A 17,483-nucleotide genomic window follows, 5' to 3' on the forward strand; every position below is an offset into this window, starting at 1 on the left:
TAGAATAAGACTGTAAGACTAACAAAATGTGGAAAAAGTCAAGAGGTCTGAATACTTTCCAAATGCACTTTATGTGGTCACCGACAGTAGGGCGAACCCAGACACATCACAGGATCTATAAAGCTGAAGCATCAGTTTAGAATGTTTTCTCACCCCCAAATATGGTAGTGAGAGGAAGTCCAGTTGCGGGTAGTGGGACAGGATGGAACTAGGTGGAACTGGCCCGACATTCTGCTCATATACGGATAACAGGCGTTGTGTCTGAGATACATTGCCTGTGAAAAGAGGCTACTAGAAAGAGGCTAGGTTCACCCAAACCAACACTGTTTCAGATGAGAATGTCCATTTTACTCATTCCAATTCTATGCGACAATGGCTGTGGTACAGTATGTCTAAGTATGTATTATCTGTAGTACAGATAGGCCAGTGTCATTCCCTAATCTTACTTCATTTGCACACACTGTATATATAGACTATATAGACTTTTCTATTGTGTTATTGACTGTACGTTAGTTTATTCCATGTGTAACTGTCACATCCTGACCATAGAGCCCTTATTTTCTATGGATGAGTAGGTCAGGGCGTGACTTGGGGTTAGGCGAGTTTATATTTTCTATGTGGGGTTCTAGTTTTGTTTTTCTATGTTGGTGATTTTGTATGATTCCCAATTAGAGGCAGCTGGTAATCGTTGTCTCTAATTGGGGATCATATTTAGGTAGCTTGTTTCAACCTGTGTTTTGTGGGATATTGTTTACGGTTAGTTGTATGTTAGCACTCCATTGTCGTCACATTTCGTATTTCTTTATTGTTTTTGTGTGTTTCACGAAATAAAGATGTGGAACCCAGATCACGCTGCACGTTGGTCCGAGTGTGCTTCAAACGATTGTGACAGTAACTCTGTGTTGTTGTTTGTGTCGCGCTGTTTTGCTTTATCTTGTCCAGGTCGCAGTTGTAAATGAGAGCTTGTTCTCAACTGGCCTACCTGGTTAAATAAAGGTGAAAAAACAACAACATTATCTTCAGCACTAACTCACATTTGAATATCTGGCTGTGTCATTATGACTTTGGAGAATTATTTATGACACACTTATTTAATTTGAAAAAATTCTAGGTGGCAAAGCTGAAAGGGGAGAAGACTGGGAGAAAAAGTGAAAAAAGTACTGCAATAACGGCCGAGCAGTTTTTTTGTTCATCAATTTCAAATGAGCATTTGACAGTGTGCGGGTATAGTCATGGTATTTTTAAAAGACTATGACATCACTCATGGCATGCTAACTTCAATCATCTCCAAACTGCATTCAGAGATTATATTGGTATTCATGAGTTAATCTCTGGGTAAGTAAAAAAAAAAGAGACCTAAATCTCGAAATCTGTCAGTATCCCTTTAAAAATTAATACCCCATAACAGGTTGGGGTCAATTTCTATTTAATATAAGTGAAGATGTTAAAAGGATAATTAACTTTTTTACACCAAATAGTCAGTTGGCTAACAAAAAAACACAAATTTGACTAAGTTACATGTTTGTGGCTAAATCCCCTCAAGTTAATAGTGACTATTTAAACAACTTTGAATTATGGATTACAGTTCCTACTGGCCCATAGACTGCTTTCAGGGTAAGGAACCATCTGACTGGCTATAAGGTGTAAACAAGTGAACTATCCCTTAATTGAATTTACAAGTCAATCATTGTAAATAGGGCATTAATGGTCAAGGATTTCTTATTAAACTGAATCTTTTCACATTGATGTATGAGCCCGAGCCCAAACCCAACCCCTAACTGTTCTATGTTCTCTTTATCTTACATGTGTTTCTTCTCCACAAATTAAGTTTTAACAAGGCACACCTGTTCATTGAAATACATTCCAGATGACTACCTCATGAAGCTGGTTGAGAGAATGTCAAGAGTGTGCAAAGCTCTCACCAAGGCCAAGGGTGGCTACTTTGAAGAATCTCAAATATAATTTAGATTTTTGATTTGTTTAACCCTTTTTGGTTAATACATGATTCCATAGGTTTTATTTCATAGTTTTGATGTTGTCACTATTATTCTACAATGTAGAAAATAGTCAATATAAAGAAATATATGTCACATATAGTATGAAAAGGGCCAATTCTTGTATATTTCAACATATACTGTATGAGACATACACTACCGTTCAAAAGTTTAGGGTCACATTTTTTGTCCATTACAATAACATCAAATTGATCAGAAATACAGTGTAGACATTGTTAATGTTGTAAATGACTATTGTAGCTGGAAAAGACACCTCACAAGTCCTCAATTGGCAGCTTCATTAAATAGTACCCGCAAAACACCAGTCTCAACGTCAACAGTGAAGAGACGACTCCGGGATGCTGGCCTTTTAGGTAGAGTTGCAAAGAAAAAGCCATATCTCAGACTGGCCAATAAAAATAAAAGATTAAGACGGGCAAAAGAATACAGACACTGGACAGAGGAACTGCCTAGAAGGCCAGCATCCCGCAGTCGCCTCTTCACTGTTGACGTTGAGACTGGTGTTTTGTGGGTACTATTTAATGAAGCTGCCACTTATATACATATATAAGCATATATGGGCATATATATTTCCACCATATACAGTATGCCCATATAAAACATATAAGAAATATACATGGTACATATCCGGTACTGTATGTTTGTTTAACATAACCTAAGTGTAGAGAGAGGGAAGGTCATGCAGGGAGCACAAGCATGACTACAACCCTTATTTAAAAGAAAGCAACTGCTGCAGGTCTTAAAATATATATTAATCAGTCCGTTTTGCTATAATATTATACATACAGTACATGTAGTATTGCTTAAGGTTCGGGGTACGGTGTGAGGCAAATCACACAGGACGTGAGTAGAGAGTGACTTGGAAGATGGGTCAGGAAGGGATGGGACTAGAATATCAAGAATCCACTGGTTCACTCAATAGAACATCCCCCTAATGTCTTTAATGCATTTGGTTTAAAATCCAGTAAGTGTTATTACCATTTATCACTAGGCATAATCTCTCTCAATAACTAAATGCTGGCTCCCTGAACAGTGTTTAATAGCACATCATCAACACGATTAATTTACTCCCAATAAATCACCACAGAGCAATTAACAGTTCTCTTTGAGTTGACCAGTGGAGTGGAAGATATAGCTACTACCTTAGTCCTGAGTAGAAGCTAAAGAAGATTCTGCCCCAATCTCTAGAAATGGTAAACATATGATCATTGTAATGTGAAATCGCAAGGGAAACTGTTGCTACAGTAGCTAACTAATAAAAATCATATTTGCATATGATCAACATCACATCAATTGTATAAATGGTGTGTAAATATGAAATCATAAAAAAATCACATGTATATGATTCCCACTTCCAGACTACCGTAGCAGTAAATGTTTTACGCATAACATTTGGATTTTACTAGTCTGAGACCAAACACTGAGATAATCCTAAATAGTAAATGCATCAGACGTAAAAATAGTAATAATTCGGTTAGACAGAGCACCACCATGCTACATCCGTATCTCTCATTTGAATCAAGCACAGGCACAAGGCATTGGTATTTACTCACTTGCTTTACCAGGGGTCTTTACTTCTTTTTCTGAAATCATAGGAAAAAAGAATCAAGCATAAATAATCAAAAGACATCAATAATGTATGAACTGTTTGAGGAAAGGTATCATTTGATACTTTGAGCCAACATACCTCGAGCCTCTTTCACAGCTTTCTTCTCAGCCTTCTCAGTCTCCTCAGCCTTCTCAGTCTCCTCAGTATTCTCAACCTTCTCAGACTTTTTAGTCTTCTCAGTCTCCTCAGTATTCTCAGTCTTTTTAGTCTTCTCAGCCGTCTCAGTCTTCTCAGCCTTCTCAGTCTTCTTAGTCTTCTCAGCCTTCTCAGTCTTTTTAGTCTTCTCAGCTTTATCTATGAGAAGATACAAATGCCAGTTAACCTGTTCTTCAAACTCTGCTTATAATCTCAAACATTTTCTCTTCAAACTGTAACACAAAGTGACATGGCTGTAATTGCAGTTTTGCCACGCATAAACGTCCTCTCTAATCAAGTGACGAGAGACTGGTTTTATTTTTCATGTGTTGTTTGTTCCGGGAAAATGTACATAATGATTGATGTGAAAGAGAATCATGCAACGCTTATTCAAAACAGATCTGCGCTGTCGAGTACCCAAAGTAATTCTGCCGGGCCTTTGTCTAAAGTCATGGCGTTTGACAGATCCAATTTCTTCTTGTCAACTAGTGTTTTGTGTTTAATAAGCATGAGAAAGTTAACTGATGCTGGCATGTAGTTAACCTATCACTATAATGCTATACCATTATGCGTGGCAAGCTATTCAATAAAAAATGTGCCGCTTTACAAAACACTATAATAGAGAAAAAGAGGGCATTCAGTGATTAGAATATGACATTTACAAGGTTGATCCATGGACAAGGAGCTCCTCAATAAAATAATGAATAATAAAAAATAAAAAAACATTTGATGGTGCTATTTAGCATGATAGATGTATTCCAACCCTTGAAACCCCTCCTCTGTGGCTGCTCCACTTTTAGGCAAGAGAGGGAATGCATTAAGTCCTACATGGATTCACGTGGTAAACAAACAAAAGACAGGAAGTGACCTGCTTATCGAAAGAAAGGAGATGTCTTGCTTCGGGATTGAACATTTACTTACGTGGTTTAGTGGGCTGGGCCGTCGTCACAGAGTGTGTGGCTTTAGCTTTGCCTGAAAGAAAACAAGTTAATTAAGTACATTTACAATAACAATACAATGACACATTTACAAGCATTTTGGTGTATGCCGGGATCAGATAAAGGTTTTGCACCATGTACACTATTCAGCGACAATGTCTTATTTAACTGTAATTATGCAAACAGCGTTTGAATTAGTTGAAACGTGAACAAGTCATTCACGAACAGCGTTCAAAGCGTTTCATGACAACTATAAGTCAATCTGTGCACCTTGCGTTGACACGTGACCGTCAATAAAACTTGGAGAATTAACTATGCACGCAGTAAACAATTCTAGTCTTTTACGTATTTATGTCGTGGAGGGACTGAAATGGCATGGAGGAACTCAATGCCGCATCACAATCTATTGATTGATCACTCTAGTTGACCTGAGGTCATTCATTAAATTGAGCCATTTGCCTCAGGTTTATTGATTAAAAGTCTTGGCAGCCGCACTTTGATATAGGCTGCATTTCACATGGTCAATACCGGATTTCCACTTTTCCTCAGCTCAGTTCATTACTGGAATCCAGTGTTTTTGGCCTGGCAATGAAAGGCTGCAGCCCATCCCAAATATCCCATAGCTAGAGGATGAGGCTTAGTCAAACAAGGACTGTAATGTCTGATCGCTCTATTGGAAGATGAAAGGAGATGCTGTTTGTAGTTGTGTAAACAGATACACGGCGTAGACATTGCTATGGTAGCTAGGTTTGATAACATCTAATCCTTTTTAAAAATTCAACAGCAGCATACATTTGCACTGAAAACAATTTTTACCATCCCGAAAATGTATTAAAAAATGCCCCCCCCCCAAAAAAAAATGTCATTACATTTTTGGGAGTGGCCCACCGTTGCTAAATGAATATAGGGGAAACACTGGAGCTGTGCATTACCAACAGTGTTAGAGTATATGGTACAGTATATATAATGTACTGTATGCTCGTTTACCATACCCTAAGTGCAGAGAGTGGGAAGGACATGGCAGTGAACACAAACATGACTCCAACCCGTTTAAAAGAAAGTAACCGCTGCTCAATCAGGTCTTAAAATACATGTAAATCAGTCCGTTTTGCTTTAATATTATACATGCATTACATGTAGATAGCTATCAAACTGACAATAAGGATGAAGTATTGCTTAAGGTTCAGGGTACGGTGTGAGGCAAATCACACAGGACGTGAGGAGAGAGTGACTTGGAAGATGGGTCAGGAAGGGATGGGACTAGAATATCAAGAATCCACTGGTTCACTCAATAGAACATCCCCCTAATGGATCTAATCTATTCAAACTAGATCCTAGCATTTATATACTTTTATATGAACAGAACCCACAGCCTGATGTCTTCACATCCTTCACCTTGTCTTCTTCTTATGCAAGGAGGAAAGATGTATATGAGTGACATGCATTCTAATCAAACACATGCATTCTAATCTAGCTGTGAAAATGTCAAACAGTAGAAACATGCCGGTCTTCGCAGTCATCGGGTCCATCTATATCACAAATCCAAAGAGATTCCCGTCTTTTATAAAAAAAACTGTTTGAAGATGTTACATTACACATACTCTACGCATACTCTTTCCCTAACCTTGTGTGGGAACGTATAAATCGGGTTCAGTGCTGTACAATGGATTGCCTGCAGTGCAGCAAGACATACAACAGGAGTCTGGGTTTTGACCACAATAAGCATCCAATCTAAGAAACACCACAGATAAAATGTTCCTTCATTAGCTACCTGTTTTGCCTACACAACATTCTACAACAACACCAACATGCGACCCTTTACAAGATACGTTTCAGCACAAAGCTCTATAAAACAATGCAAAGGGGACTTTTTAAATTAATCTTTGGCTGGTGTAAACAGCCTCAGGGTAAAGCCAGGGTAAATCGCACGGAATAGTGTTTTTTATAGGGTTAAAGGCAAGCTTTTGAGAATCTCACAAAGCTACCAGGTTCTTTCTTTGGAATTAGACAAGGGAGTTAAAAACCATTGAAATCACTTCCTTCATTCTAATGAAAATAGATTCATCAGTTATGCAAAAGGATATGTAATACCCAGATGACACCCGGTTTCACCCTACTGTATGCCTATCATCAATGTAGTCAAAACACAGCAAAGCCATATAGAGTTAACCATGTTTGTTTTGTTTTCACAGATGTCCCACTGTTTGTGTTTGATTTTAGAGTTCAAGTCCTTGAAGGGAATTACTGTACATCTGGAGTGAAGTTCTTCCAAACCCATTACCCAGGTCAGTAAATCGGCACTTTGCTATACCATGCAGACAAACCGCAGGCAGTATACAGGGAGGTAATTCAGAGAGGGATCCTATGGTAATGGTCTAGATACAGGGAGGAAATTAGGCATTGGGTGGAAGGAGCAGAACATATGCCGAGGGTAGACAAAACAGGTAAACATTTGAACCCTACATTTAACTGCTCAGGAGAGTGTGGAGACAATCAGGATGCCTGTATGAGAGACTCAAACCTACATACATGACCTGATCGCTCCATGCTCCGCAGAACATGTATTCAGATATTCGGTATGCTGCATTTCCGAGGTTGTTCATACTTGTTTAGCCAATACAATAATTCAGAGAGGAAATAAACTCATCCATGTTGTGGGCCTCGGGGAAGGGTTGCCATAGTAATGTGATGGAGGGTTGAGCACGCGATGACGGTATTCACCAACAGAGGAAATGGAATAGCACAATCTTATTAACATCGAGAGATAACTGGAGGAAAAACTGGATGTATTAGAGATGTTGCAGCATCCTTCTGAAGGATTTTCTGCAAGTGACATATTATTATATATTGTGTAAAAAACCAAGCTCCCACTCTGCTAATAGGGGTCATCCTGTAGGTTTCATAACCATTAGGTGTTTCAGCTGTTGAAAAATGGATACTTCAGGATTTTTGACAACTTCCCCAGAGTCAGACGAATTAGTGGGTACCATTCTTATGTCTCTGTGTCCAGAATGAAGGAAGTTCGCCAGCCAATGCTAACCAACATTAGCGCCGTGACTGGAAGTAAATGGGTATCTGCTCGCAACTACCTGTAACTTCTCTTGAAGTGTTAACCTGTTTGTTTCCAAACAAAAACCTCAAAAGTCCACTCGAAGCATAAGTCAACTCATTCTTACTTTTTCTCTCTGCCACTTTCGGTTTCTCTTTTGCTGATGGGAAGACGTTTCTATTCATGTACCATGTAGTAAAAATGCAAAGGGAAAACAGTGAAAGACATAATACTCAGTTTCTGCTCTGCACACTAATAGATGGGACTGATGCACTTTACTGTGCCTGCTTCAGGTGCGTGAGTTAGCTTCTCCTTCATTGCAGGGGCCTAAAAGTGTGAGCACAGTTAGACAGCCTGATTCCAATTTTCATTGTATCTAACTGAAAAGAATCTGTATTTAGTGTGAAAAACATTTCAATTGCTGTGTGGCTACCTTTTCTCGTAGACGTGGGTCTTATAGCGACAACTCTTCCGGTGGCTTTTGCCATTGGCACCACTACATTTGTGTGGTTACCTTTTCTCACAGTGGGGACTCTTGGAGTGGCTTTCTCTTTAGGGGCCTCCTCGGGTTCGAAAACAACTAGGGCAGAGATTCTATTATTTATCACATTACATACTAATAAAACAAAAAGATAATAAGGCTCCTGATTGAACAAGTTAATTAAGCCAAGCAGGATGTAGGAAGCGCTATTCCATTCTTTACAAGCGACCATTTGGCTTTGGCTTTTGCAGCAGACGGTTCTGATAGAAACCATACATGTTATACGTGTCTAACTACAATCCATGGTGAGCATTTACTCAAGTTAACATTTGTGAAATACAGTATTACCTTTCTTGGTAGAGGGTGTGGTTGTCTGGCTAGTGGTTGCCTTGACTTTTTCTTTGGAGATTGCAGGCTCTAAAAAATATATATATATATCCACACTTAGAACATATGGTAATTTGTTGACTGGAATAACTTGATCTAAGTTGATGTTACCTTTCTTTGTAGGAGTTATTTTGTCCTTGTCCTTTTCCACAGGATCTGAGACAAAGGAAAATAAATAAAATATATGCTTCATCATTCAAAATACAGTATTCATACAACTCAATGTTGCTCTGAGAATCCCATGGCAACTAAATATATTTGTTACCTTTCTTGGCAGTTGTTGTTTTAGCTTTATCTTTGGAAACAACAGCCTCTGAAACTCAGAACACAGACCAAAAAAACGTAAATTCACACAGTGAACAACTCTAAAAGGTAGACATATATAAAATGCCTGTGTATACATATTACAACCTACGCTGAAGTACCTTTCTTTATCGTGGAAGGTTTTGTCTTTTCTTCAGAGACAACAGCTCCTGGAATGAAAATATCATGGTCAACATTTTCAAATAAAAGTCAAGTACTCAGCATGTTATTAATAATGTACGGAGCAAAAACTGTACCTTTCTTCACAACAGCTGGTTTGAACTTCCCTTTGGACACCGCAAGTTCTAGAAGGAAAGAAAGAAATAGAAACTATCTGACTGTATTTAAATACAGAAAGCAATGATCCCGTTCAATTGTACAAACACTTACCTTGCGTCTTAACTTTTCCTTTAGGAGACTCTGGGCGGAAAAAATGAATGATTGAAGTAGAAAATCTGATCGATGTGTGTCTGCTATGGTGTAATACTTATAAGCAGCTATCTTACCTTTGCCTGAAGTAACTTCTAACACTGAAACTCTTACCATTGAGTTCATTTACATAACAAGTACGGAACATATACAGTTTTCAGTTAGTGTGAAGGATGATTTGGTATGTAGAGAGACTCTTACCTGTCTTTGAGGCAGCCGCCTTGGTATTTTCCTTTGGAACTAAGAGTGAAGAAGAATGTGTTCCGATCAGACATGAACAAGTTATAGAAGTGTTCTCCTTTTGAATCAACACAATATGTTCGTACCCTTCTTTGTGGAGGCAGCCTTTTCTTTGGGAGCCTGTGGTTCTTCAATGGAAAAACAGTCTGTTAAGAGTTTCCTTTCAAGCACAGTATAAAGGGTCAATAAATAAATAAAATATTGAATTGAATATGAGAATTTTAATTTACATGGAGGGAATATAAGCATTGTTTCTATCTTTGTGGAAAAGTAATATTCATATTATTTGCAAGCACTCTGTCCCTTTAGAGAAAGATGACCTAGTTCCAATATCAGCTACTAAGTTAGAGTTTACGTTCTGAGGTAATAATTACCTTGAGTCGATGGAGCTGGTGCAGGTCCAGGTGCTGGTCCAGGTGCTGTTGCAGGTGCTGGTTCAGCCGGTAGAACTGGAGCTGTTGGTTGAGCTGGTTGAGCTGGTGCTGGTTGAGCTGGTGCTGGTTGAGCTGGATGAGCTTGATAAACTGGAGGAGCTTGATAAACTTGATAAGCTGGAGGAGCTTGATAAGCTGGAGGAGCTTGGTAAGCTGGAGGAGCTTGGTAAGGGAGGAGCTTGGTAAAATGGCTGAGCTGGATGAGCTGTTGGAATGGGCAGTGGAGATGATGGAAAGAAGTTGTAAATTCAAATGGAACCCAGATGACATATCTCATCATGTATTACGTACAACTCTAGATAAAATCAAACAGGTTAGCTAGTTAAAATTGTATGTGATGACAAGGAGAAAAAAAGTAGCTGAGGTGGTGAGCAACTAGGGACTAAACCAGGGACGTTAGATAATGTTAAACAGCAAGAAAACAGATGAGTTAGACTTCTATGTACAATGCCTTTTCATTGCATACTTGGTAACCATTTACTATACTTAAATGGTACTGAAGTTATAAAATATGGTGCACGAAAAATAATTCATGTGACAGAATGTAATTGAAAATAATAAAGGGCTTTTACATGTATTTCTTTTTTTGTAAACACAAGATCTTTGAGGTGAGAAGCACCAGGAAACACCAAGAGACTGCTGGGAAAAGCCACTGCAACTCGAGGAGCTGACAGACCAATAAAGGAACATAGTACAGAACAGTTTAAAGATGTAAATCTTTAGTATCACTACTCAAATGTTCACCCAGAGATAATCATTAGAAACCTATACAAGGCCATAAGGACGTAAGGACATACAGTAAACAGAGGCTGTGACGCAAATAACACTCAGCCCTAGTAACTAGGGCCTGGAAGTTTTCCTGGTCTAGTCACATGGTCAAGAGAAACTCCTCGCCCCAAATAACACTCAGCCCTAGTAACTAGGGCCTGGAAGTTTTCCTGGTCTAGTCACATGGTCAAGAGAAACTCCTCGCCCAAATAACACTCAGCCCTAGTAACTAGGGCCTGGAAGTTTTCCTGGTCTAGTCACATGGTCAAGAGAAACTCCTCGCCCAAATAACACTCAGCCCTAGTAACTAGGGCCTGGAAGTTTTCCTGGTCTAGTCACATGGTCAAGAGAAACTCCTCGCCCAAATAACAACACAGAGCTCTGGAAACAAAATGTCAGGCACATATAAATATCGTTAATGTTGACATTAAATGCCTGATTGGCAGGAATTAAAATAATACCAAATACCTGTCATAGTTGTAGGTGGAAATGGATTGTCTGTGAATATATGATGCACTGGAAGATAAATGGAATCAACACCTTTTCAGTCAAGTTTGAGAAGGATATATTACCCTGGACATGTACAGGACTGTATTATACTGCAATAGAAGAGTGACATACAGTATACAGAAAAACAAATACCACTGATATTGTACAGTATATTCAGGAGGTGCTTTAGAGCATACGTGTATACTTACAATACCAGCCAGGAGATGATGATGGCCAGTAGACTGGTGTGGGTTGACAGGCGGGAACTGCAACATACAACAACGCACATTCGTACAGAACCTACATACGTTGCGATATGTTTAATGTATCCAATAACCTTTTGCTTGAAAGAATGCTTTATCAAAGTACATGTTAGAAAAACAACATGCTCAAAAGGTGGTCCGATTCGTATCTACTGTATGTTCTCTCTCATTCTTGCATGTTCTCTTGTACTGCTGCAATGTGTCCTAAGATGACACAGTGCTACAGCATCTAAACGTTTTATCTCTACAAATGTACCTGGCGCAGGTGCAGGTGCAGGTGCAGGCACCCCAGCATCTACATGATGAGACTCTGCAATGTGATAAAAAAAAAAGAAAGAGGTGTTGGACAAACATAACACCAAGTACCTTTACAGAAGGACTGTTACAACCACGGTGTGATTATTGCATGACTGAGTTACCTTCCTTTGTGGCCTTCGCTTCCTTTTTAAGTCTTAGTTCTAAAGGAGGGGAAGGGAAACGGTACGGTACAGTGAGGTTACATCTGATGGGTGACTTTGAAGTCTTTTCCCACCTCCGCCGCTCTAAAGACCTTCATCTCCCCACTAGAACTGATGAATGGTGGGAGGCACTGAGAAAGAATACCTTTTAATCATCGAATAGACTTTTCCCTCCATCTAACTACACAGAAGCATGTACTGTTCTGCAAGTGTAAAGGACATTGAGGAAGATTTGAATAGATGTTTACATATACACGGCTAAGTCATTCATCTTGGGCTTGTACTGTATTTCAGAATGTCCTACCTCTCTTCCTGATCGCCGCTTCTAATTCCAATTTCCTTGCAGCCTCTGGTTAAATGACATCGTTGGAGATACAGAGATTCAGCCACAAAGTGATCTTAGAATATTTACATGTATTCATTGTTTCATTTTGTTTTGTTTTATTCAAACAACTTGCAAACAGCTTTTCCCTGTTATTCAGTTTGAAATGCAGCAATATGGTAGGCTACTGCACAAGATCACTTGCCGTTCATCTTATAGACATTTTTCATCTGCTATTTCAGAAATGTGATAATGAGCTGCAAACAGTGATGATTCCTACCTCTCCTTTTTGGCTTGTCAACTGGCCTGCACATGTCACGCACTTTATGACAGAAAAGGGGAAAAACAATCATGAATACGTGTCATTGGTGTTCTTTCTCATATATCGAGCAACTATTACATTCATCATGTTTCTTCCTTACCTAATATTCTGTATGATCAACAATTGAAATACACAGTCAAAGTACAGAAAACACATAGTACCTCTCTTAGCTCTCACTACTGGTTCCTTTTTAGGGGGCTCTGCCTCTGAAAATGAACGCAGAATACATAAGGGAACATTCAATCCACATTCTTGCTTAGCACTGTAGTTGCATGCCAAAGATGGAAGCAAGCTTTTTGAGAACACGTTCAGGCATGTATTGCTGTTTTATAATAAAACCATATTATATTTAGAAAATGTATGAAAATGAAAAATGTGTGAACATTTAAATAGCTTAGATCATCATTGGCATTATTATATTGAACCGCTAACTACTTATGTCAAATGTAGCAAAGAGGTGAAGCGGATAAACCATCAAGAATATACAATTCGATCTTTGTTCCATCTTTAACTTTGAAAAGATAACTGATCAAACCGGAAGAGAATTCAAGACCCTCCACTAGTATAAAGATCAACAGATTTGCACTAAGATTGAATTGGTTCATCCGTCCCCTCTAGTCTCTATGCTACTTTCAAAGCTACTTTCAAAGCAACATGACATCTCAGCTTCACAACACATGCTCTTCCTCTCGGGAGTGGCCATTTTAACTGTGGACAACAAAATTGGTATAGTCAAACATGTCACAAAGTTCAGTTTTGAAAAATAATATTATTAATACATTTTAAATTAGGCTCAGACTCAGCTAACACATATAATATGAATGTGTTTACAGACCAGTGTTAAATTTTGATTGTCTTTAACTTTTTATCTACTCTGAAAAAGGTAGTTTCAGACAAGCAATAGGACACTTGAGATCCTACAAAGTCAACAACTCAGAGTGCATACTTTATCATGCAATGCTCATATAATGTGCCTATCTAGCTAGCATAGCGCTATCAAACAGAACACACATCGACGCAGTGTATAGATATAGACATACTGTATTCATCACCAATGTAGATGTGCCTCTTTTCAAACAGCAGGGGCCAGCATTGTGCCTATTGCAGCAAGCTTCAATACTGCCATGCTCTCTGAGGTCTCAACGTACTTCCAGTTACAAACATGTTATTAAGACAAAAACACACTCCACTTGAACACTTCCAAGTGAAAGCTTACAAAAACATGCAAAACGTGAGACCAGCGTTACTGCCGCATATAATTTACAGCATACATGGATGCATCACAGTTTACAGTACTTTCCATAGGGCATTCGAGCGATCTTTTAGTTACTGGTCCAACGCTCTAACCGCTAGGCTACCAGCCGCTCTACACATTGTTACACATTGAGAGTTATATATTGAGAGTGCTGCTCTGGGCCTGTTAATGGCTTTGCATTCCTGTTCCTCTACTTCTATATAAGCTCTTACTTCAACAGGCACCAACACCCTCCGTAGGGAGCAAGAAGAGATACACTACTGTGCTGCTATTCCTAACCACACGAAGGATAAAGTGACTCGAACATACCTTCCCTGGCTAATTCCCTCTTGACACTTTTAGCTATATGTCACAGATATACCGTCAGTTAGTGAAATGCATCCTAATGCATGGCTTATCTAAACTTTTCCACTAGATGGCGACTTTGAGAAGCAAAACCAAGGAAACACCAACCATAACGCAATATGAAGTCACTGAGGATTGTCATTACTGAACTTGAAATGAATGTTTGGAAGAAACACTGCAAGTTGTAACAATGGACTTCGCATTACTTGAGAGTTAGTATGTCAACAACACCATTTAAGCCACAAATGGAACTTACATCACGGATATCGCCAAACCAAAGTGTTAAGTATTGCCAATAGACTGATAAGTCAGAAACAGAAACAGACGTGGAGTCTACTACACATAAGATCCTCTCAATGTCAGAGGATACTTCTTGACATTTATAAAGCTTCTCTCTACAGCCAGTTCTACATTCAATGATGAATTCAAGACTAAAGCAATGCAGAAAGAATCACTCCAATATTTTGTCATACAAATGCATCTGGTCCATAGGGGAACACAGCCCTTACTATGAGAAATAATGTCAGCCAAAGGTATGGTAAAGATAAAAAGGGGTTAGTAATGAATGGCTCTCACTTCTCCACAACCATGCATGATATTGATCTATTATCGGTATATAAATACCTTTCTCCTCCGTTGGCTCACTTTTGACCTCTTTGGGCTTGGACGAATGCATACAAGGGCACACTGCTGTAAAATGGAATGCATAGCTTTAAGACTACATAGAGCGGAATAGATCATTGAAATGTGCAATTCCCTATTTATAATTGTTTCTTTTTCACTTATGTTCAGATCATTGCAGACCAGGCTGCTCTGATATACCTTGTTCTGCTGGAGGAGTAGCTTGCTTGACCTTTAGTTCTGAAAAAGAAGTAGATTTACTGATCAATACTAATAAATATATAAACAGCAAAATGGTCTAGTATACTAAATCCTCTTCGAAATAATCAATCAATGTAAACGTAAGTTGGAGCTCTTTTTCTTTGATGTCACACAGATATCACCTCATAAAAGACCTGTCGTACTACGCTCCAAGAACAGGGGGAAAGAAAATGTAGGTGAATCACAGACAATTAATAGAATGAATTATTCAACCAAGAGGGAGATTCTTTTCTCCTTGGAAAATCAATATGCATCCAAAACAAGTGCTTTTCAGAGCTAACAATAAGCATGCTTCCTTCTGTAAAAGTCAGAGCTCCTGTAGCGTTTACATTATGCATTCATAAATCAAAAGGTTATGACTGGAATTAATTTGAAAAGTGGAGACAGTAAGTCACAGGATGCGAATATGACAGCTTTATTAGAAATCTGGATTGCTTGAATTTGTCAGAATTAATGTGACACATTTTGATTAAACGGCAACCTTTCACTGGAGAGATGAGATCTTCACAGCAAACCTATCTGGCTGAAAAGAGTGGCACATGACATACAGTGGGGAGAACAAGTATTTGGTACACTGTCGATTTTGCAGGTTTCCCTACTTACAAAGCATGTAGAGGTCTGTAATTTTTATCATAGGTACACTTCAACTGTGAGAGACGGAATCTAAAACAAAAATCCAGAAAATCACATTGTATGATTTTTAAGTAATTAATTTGCATTTTATTGCATGGCATAAGTATTTGATCACCTACCAACCAGTAAGAATTCCAGCTCTCACAGACCTGCACCTGTTTGAACTCGTTACCTGTATAAAAGACACCTGTCCACACACTCAATCAAACAGACTCCAACCTCTCCACAATGGCCAAGACCAGAGAGCTGTGTAAGGACATCAGGGATAAAATTGTAGACCTGCACAAGGCTGGGATGGGCTACAGGACAATAGGCAAGCAGCTTGGTGAGAAGGCAACAACTGTGGGCGCAATTATTAGAAAAAGGAAGAAGTTCAAGATGACGGTCAATCAACCTCGGTCTGGGGCTCTATGCAAGATCTCACCTCGTGGGGCATCAATGATCATGAGGAAGGTGACGGATCAGCCCAGGACTTCATGGCAGGACCTGGTCAATGACCTGAAGAGAGCTGGGACCACAGTCTCAAAGAAAACCATTAGTAACACACTACGCCGTCATGGATTAAAATCCTGCAGCGCACGCAAGGTCCCCCTGCTCAAGCCAGCGCATGTCCAGGCCCGTCTGAAGTTTGCCAATGACCATGCATGAGGAATGGGAGAAGGTAATGTGGTCTGATGAGACAAAAATAGAGCTTTTTGGTCTAAACTCCACTCGCCGTGTTTGGAGGAAGAATAAGGATGAGTACAACCCCAAGAACACCATCCCAACCGTGAAGCATGGAGGTGGAAACATCATTCTTTGGGGATGCTTTTCTGCAAAGAGGACAGGACGACTGCACCGTATTGAGGGGAGGATGGATGGGGCCATGTATCGCAAGATCTTGGCCAACAACCTCCTTCCCTCAGTAAGAGCATTGAAGATGGGTCGTGGCTGGGTCTTCCAGCATGACAACGACCCGAAACACACAGCCAGGGCAACTAAGAGTGGCTCCGTAAGTAGCATCTCAAGGTCCTAGCCAGTCTCCAGACCTGAACCCAATAGAACATCTTTGGAGGGAGCTGAAAGTCAATATTGCCCAGCGACAGCCCAGAAACCTGAAGGATCTGGAGAAGGTCTGTATGGAGGAGTGGGCCAAAATCCCTGCTGCAGTGTGTGCAAACCTGGTCAAGAACTACAGGGAACGTATGATCTCTGTAATTGCAAACAAAGGTTTCTGTACCAAATATTAAGTTCTGCTTTTCTGATGTATCAAATACTTATGTCATGCAATAAAATGCAAATTCATTACTTAAAAATCATACAATGTGATTTTCTGGATTTTTGTTTTAGATTCCGTCTCTCACAGTTGAAGTGTACCTATGATAAAAATTAGAGACCTCTACATGCTTTGTAAGTAAGGAAACCTGCAAGATCGGCAGTGTATCAAATACTTGTTCTCCCCACTGTAGCTGCAGATAACAGAGAAAAGAATGGTGGTTACCATAGCGTTTGAGGCCATATGTTTCATTTGGGAGATACAATTTCAGGATAACGCAATACTTCCCGTTTGTGTAAATCCAAATATCATGCTACAGAAATCAAATCTGGAGCTGCTTCTCAGATGCTTTCGGGGGACATTGAGACTGATCTCATTGGAAAGATTTTAGCCCCAAAACAATACTACTCAACCATGTGGTCTTGTTTCTGTCTTCTGTGAACTATACTTTCGTAGTTTGAACAGGCGTGC

General features: G+C 39.3%; 1 protein-coding gene and 1 long non-coding RNA gene across 6 annotated transcripts in view; both read right to left on the reverse strand.

The window, feature by feature from the left end:
* Positions 1–3,881: 3,881 nt before the first annotated feature.
* LOC135574683 (uncharacterized) lies at positions 3,882–8,164 on the reverse strand. The gene is made up of 3 exons (XR_010465561.1): positions 6,068–8,164; positions 4,681–4,731; positions 3,882–3,918 (listed from the first exon to the last, which is right to left on the reverse strand). It is a non-coding gene; the product is annotated as an uncharacterized LOC135574683 (long non-coding RNA).
* A 1,508-nt stretch (positions 8,165–9,672) lies between these two features.
* The window catches only part of trdn (triadin), a 33,340-nt gene continuing 25,529 nt past the window's right edge, over positions 9,673–17,483 (reverse strand). For all 5 annotated transcript variants that reach the window (XM_029676842.2, XM_065026365.1, XM_065026366.1 and 2 more), the window contains 11 exons: positions 15,065–15,103; positions 14,867–14,932; positions 12,804–12,848; positions 12,601–12,642; positions 12,303–12,347; positions 11,960–11,998; positions 11,797–11,850; positions 11,487–11,543; positions 11,257–11,304; positions 9,961–10,225; positions 9,673–9,714 (listed from right to left, as the gene is read on the reverse strand). In XM_029676842.2, coding sequence (XP_029532702.2) covers positions 10,023–10,225; positions 11,257–11,304; positions 11,487–11,543; positions 11,797–11,850; positions 11,960–11,998; positions 12,303–12,347; positions 12,601–12,642; positions 12,804–12,848; positions 14,867–14,932; positions 15,065–15,103 — 638 coding nt within the window. In that variant the 3' untranslated portion in view covers positions 9,673–9,714; positions 9,961–10,022. The remainder of the gene's footprint in view (positions 9,715–9,960; positions 10,226–11,256; positions 11,305–11,486; positions 11,544–11,796; positions 11,851–11,959; positions 11,999–12,302; positions 12,348–12,600; positions 12,643–12,803; positions 12,849–14,866; positions 14,933–15,064; positions 15,104–17,483) is intronic.

Source organism: Oncorhynchus nerka, linkage group LG13 (genome assembly GCF_034236695.1).
Source record: "Oncorhynchus nerka isolate Pitt River linkage group LG13, Oner_Uvic_2.0, whole genome shotgun sequence".
NCBI lineage: Eukaryota > Metazoa > Chordata > Actinopteri > Salmoniformes > Salmonidae > Oncorhynchus > Oncorhynchus nerka.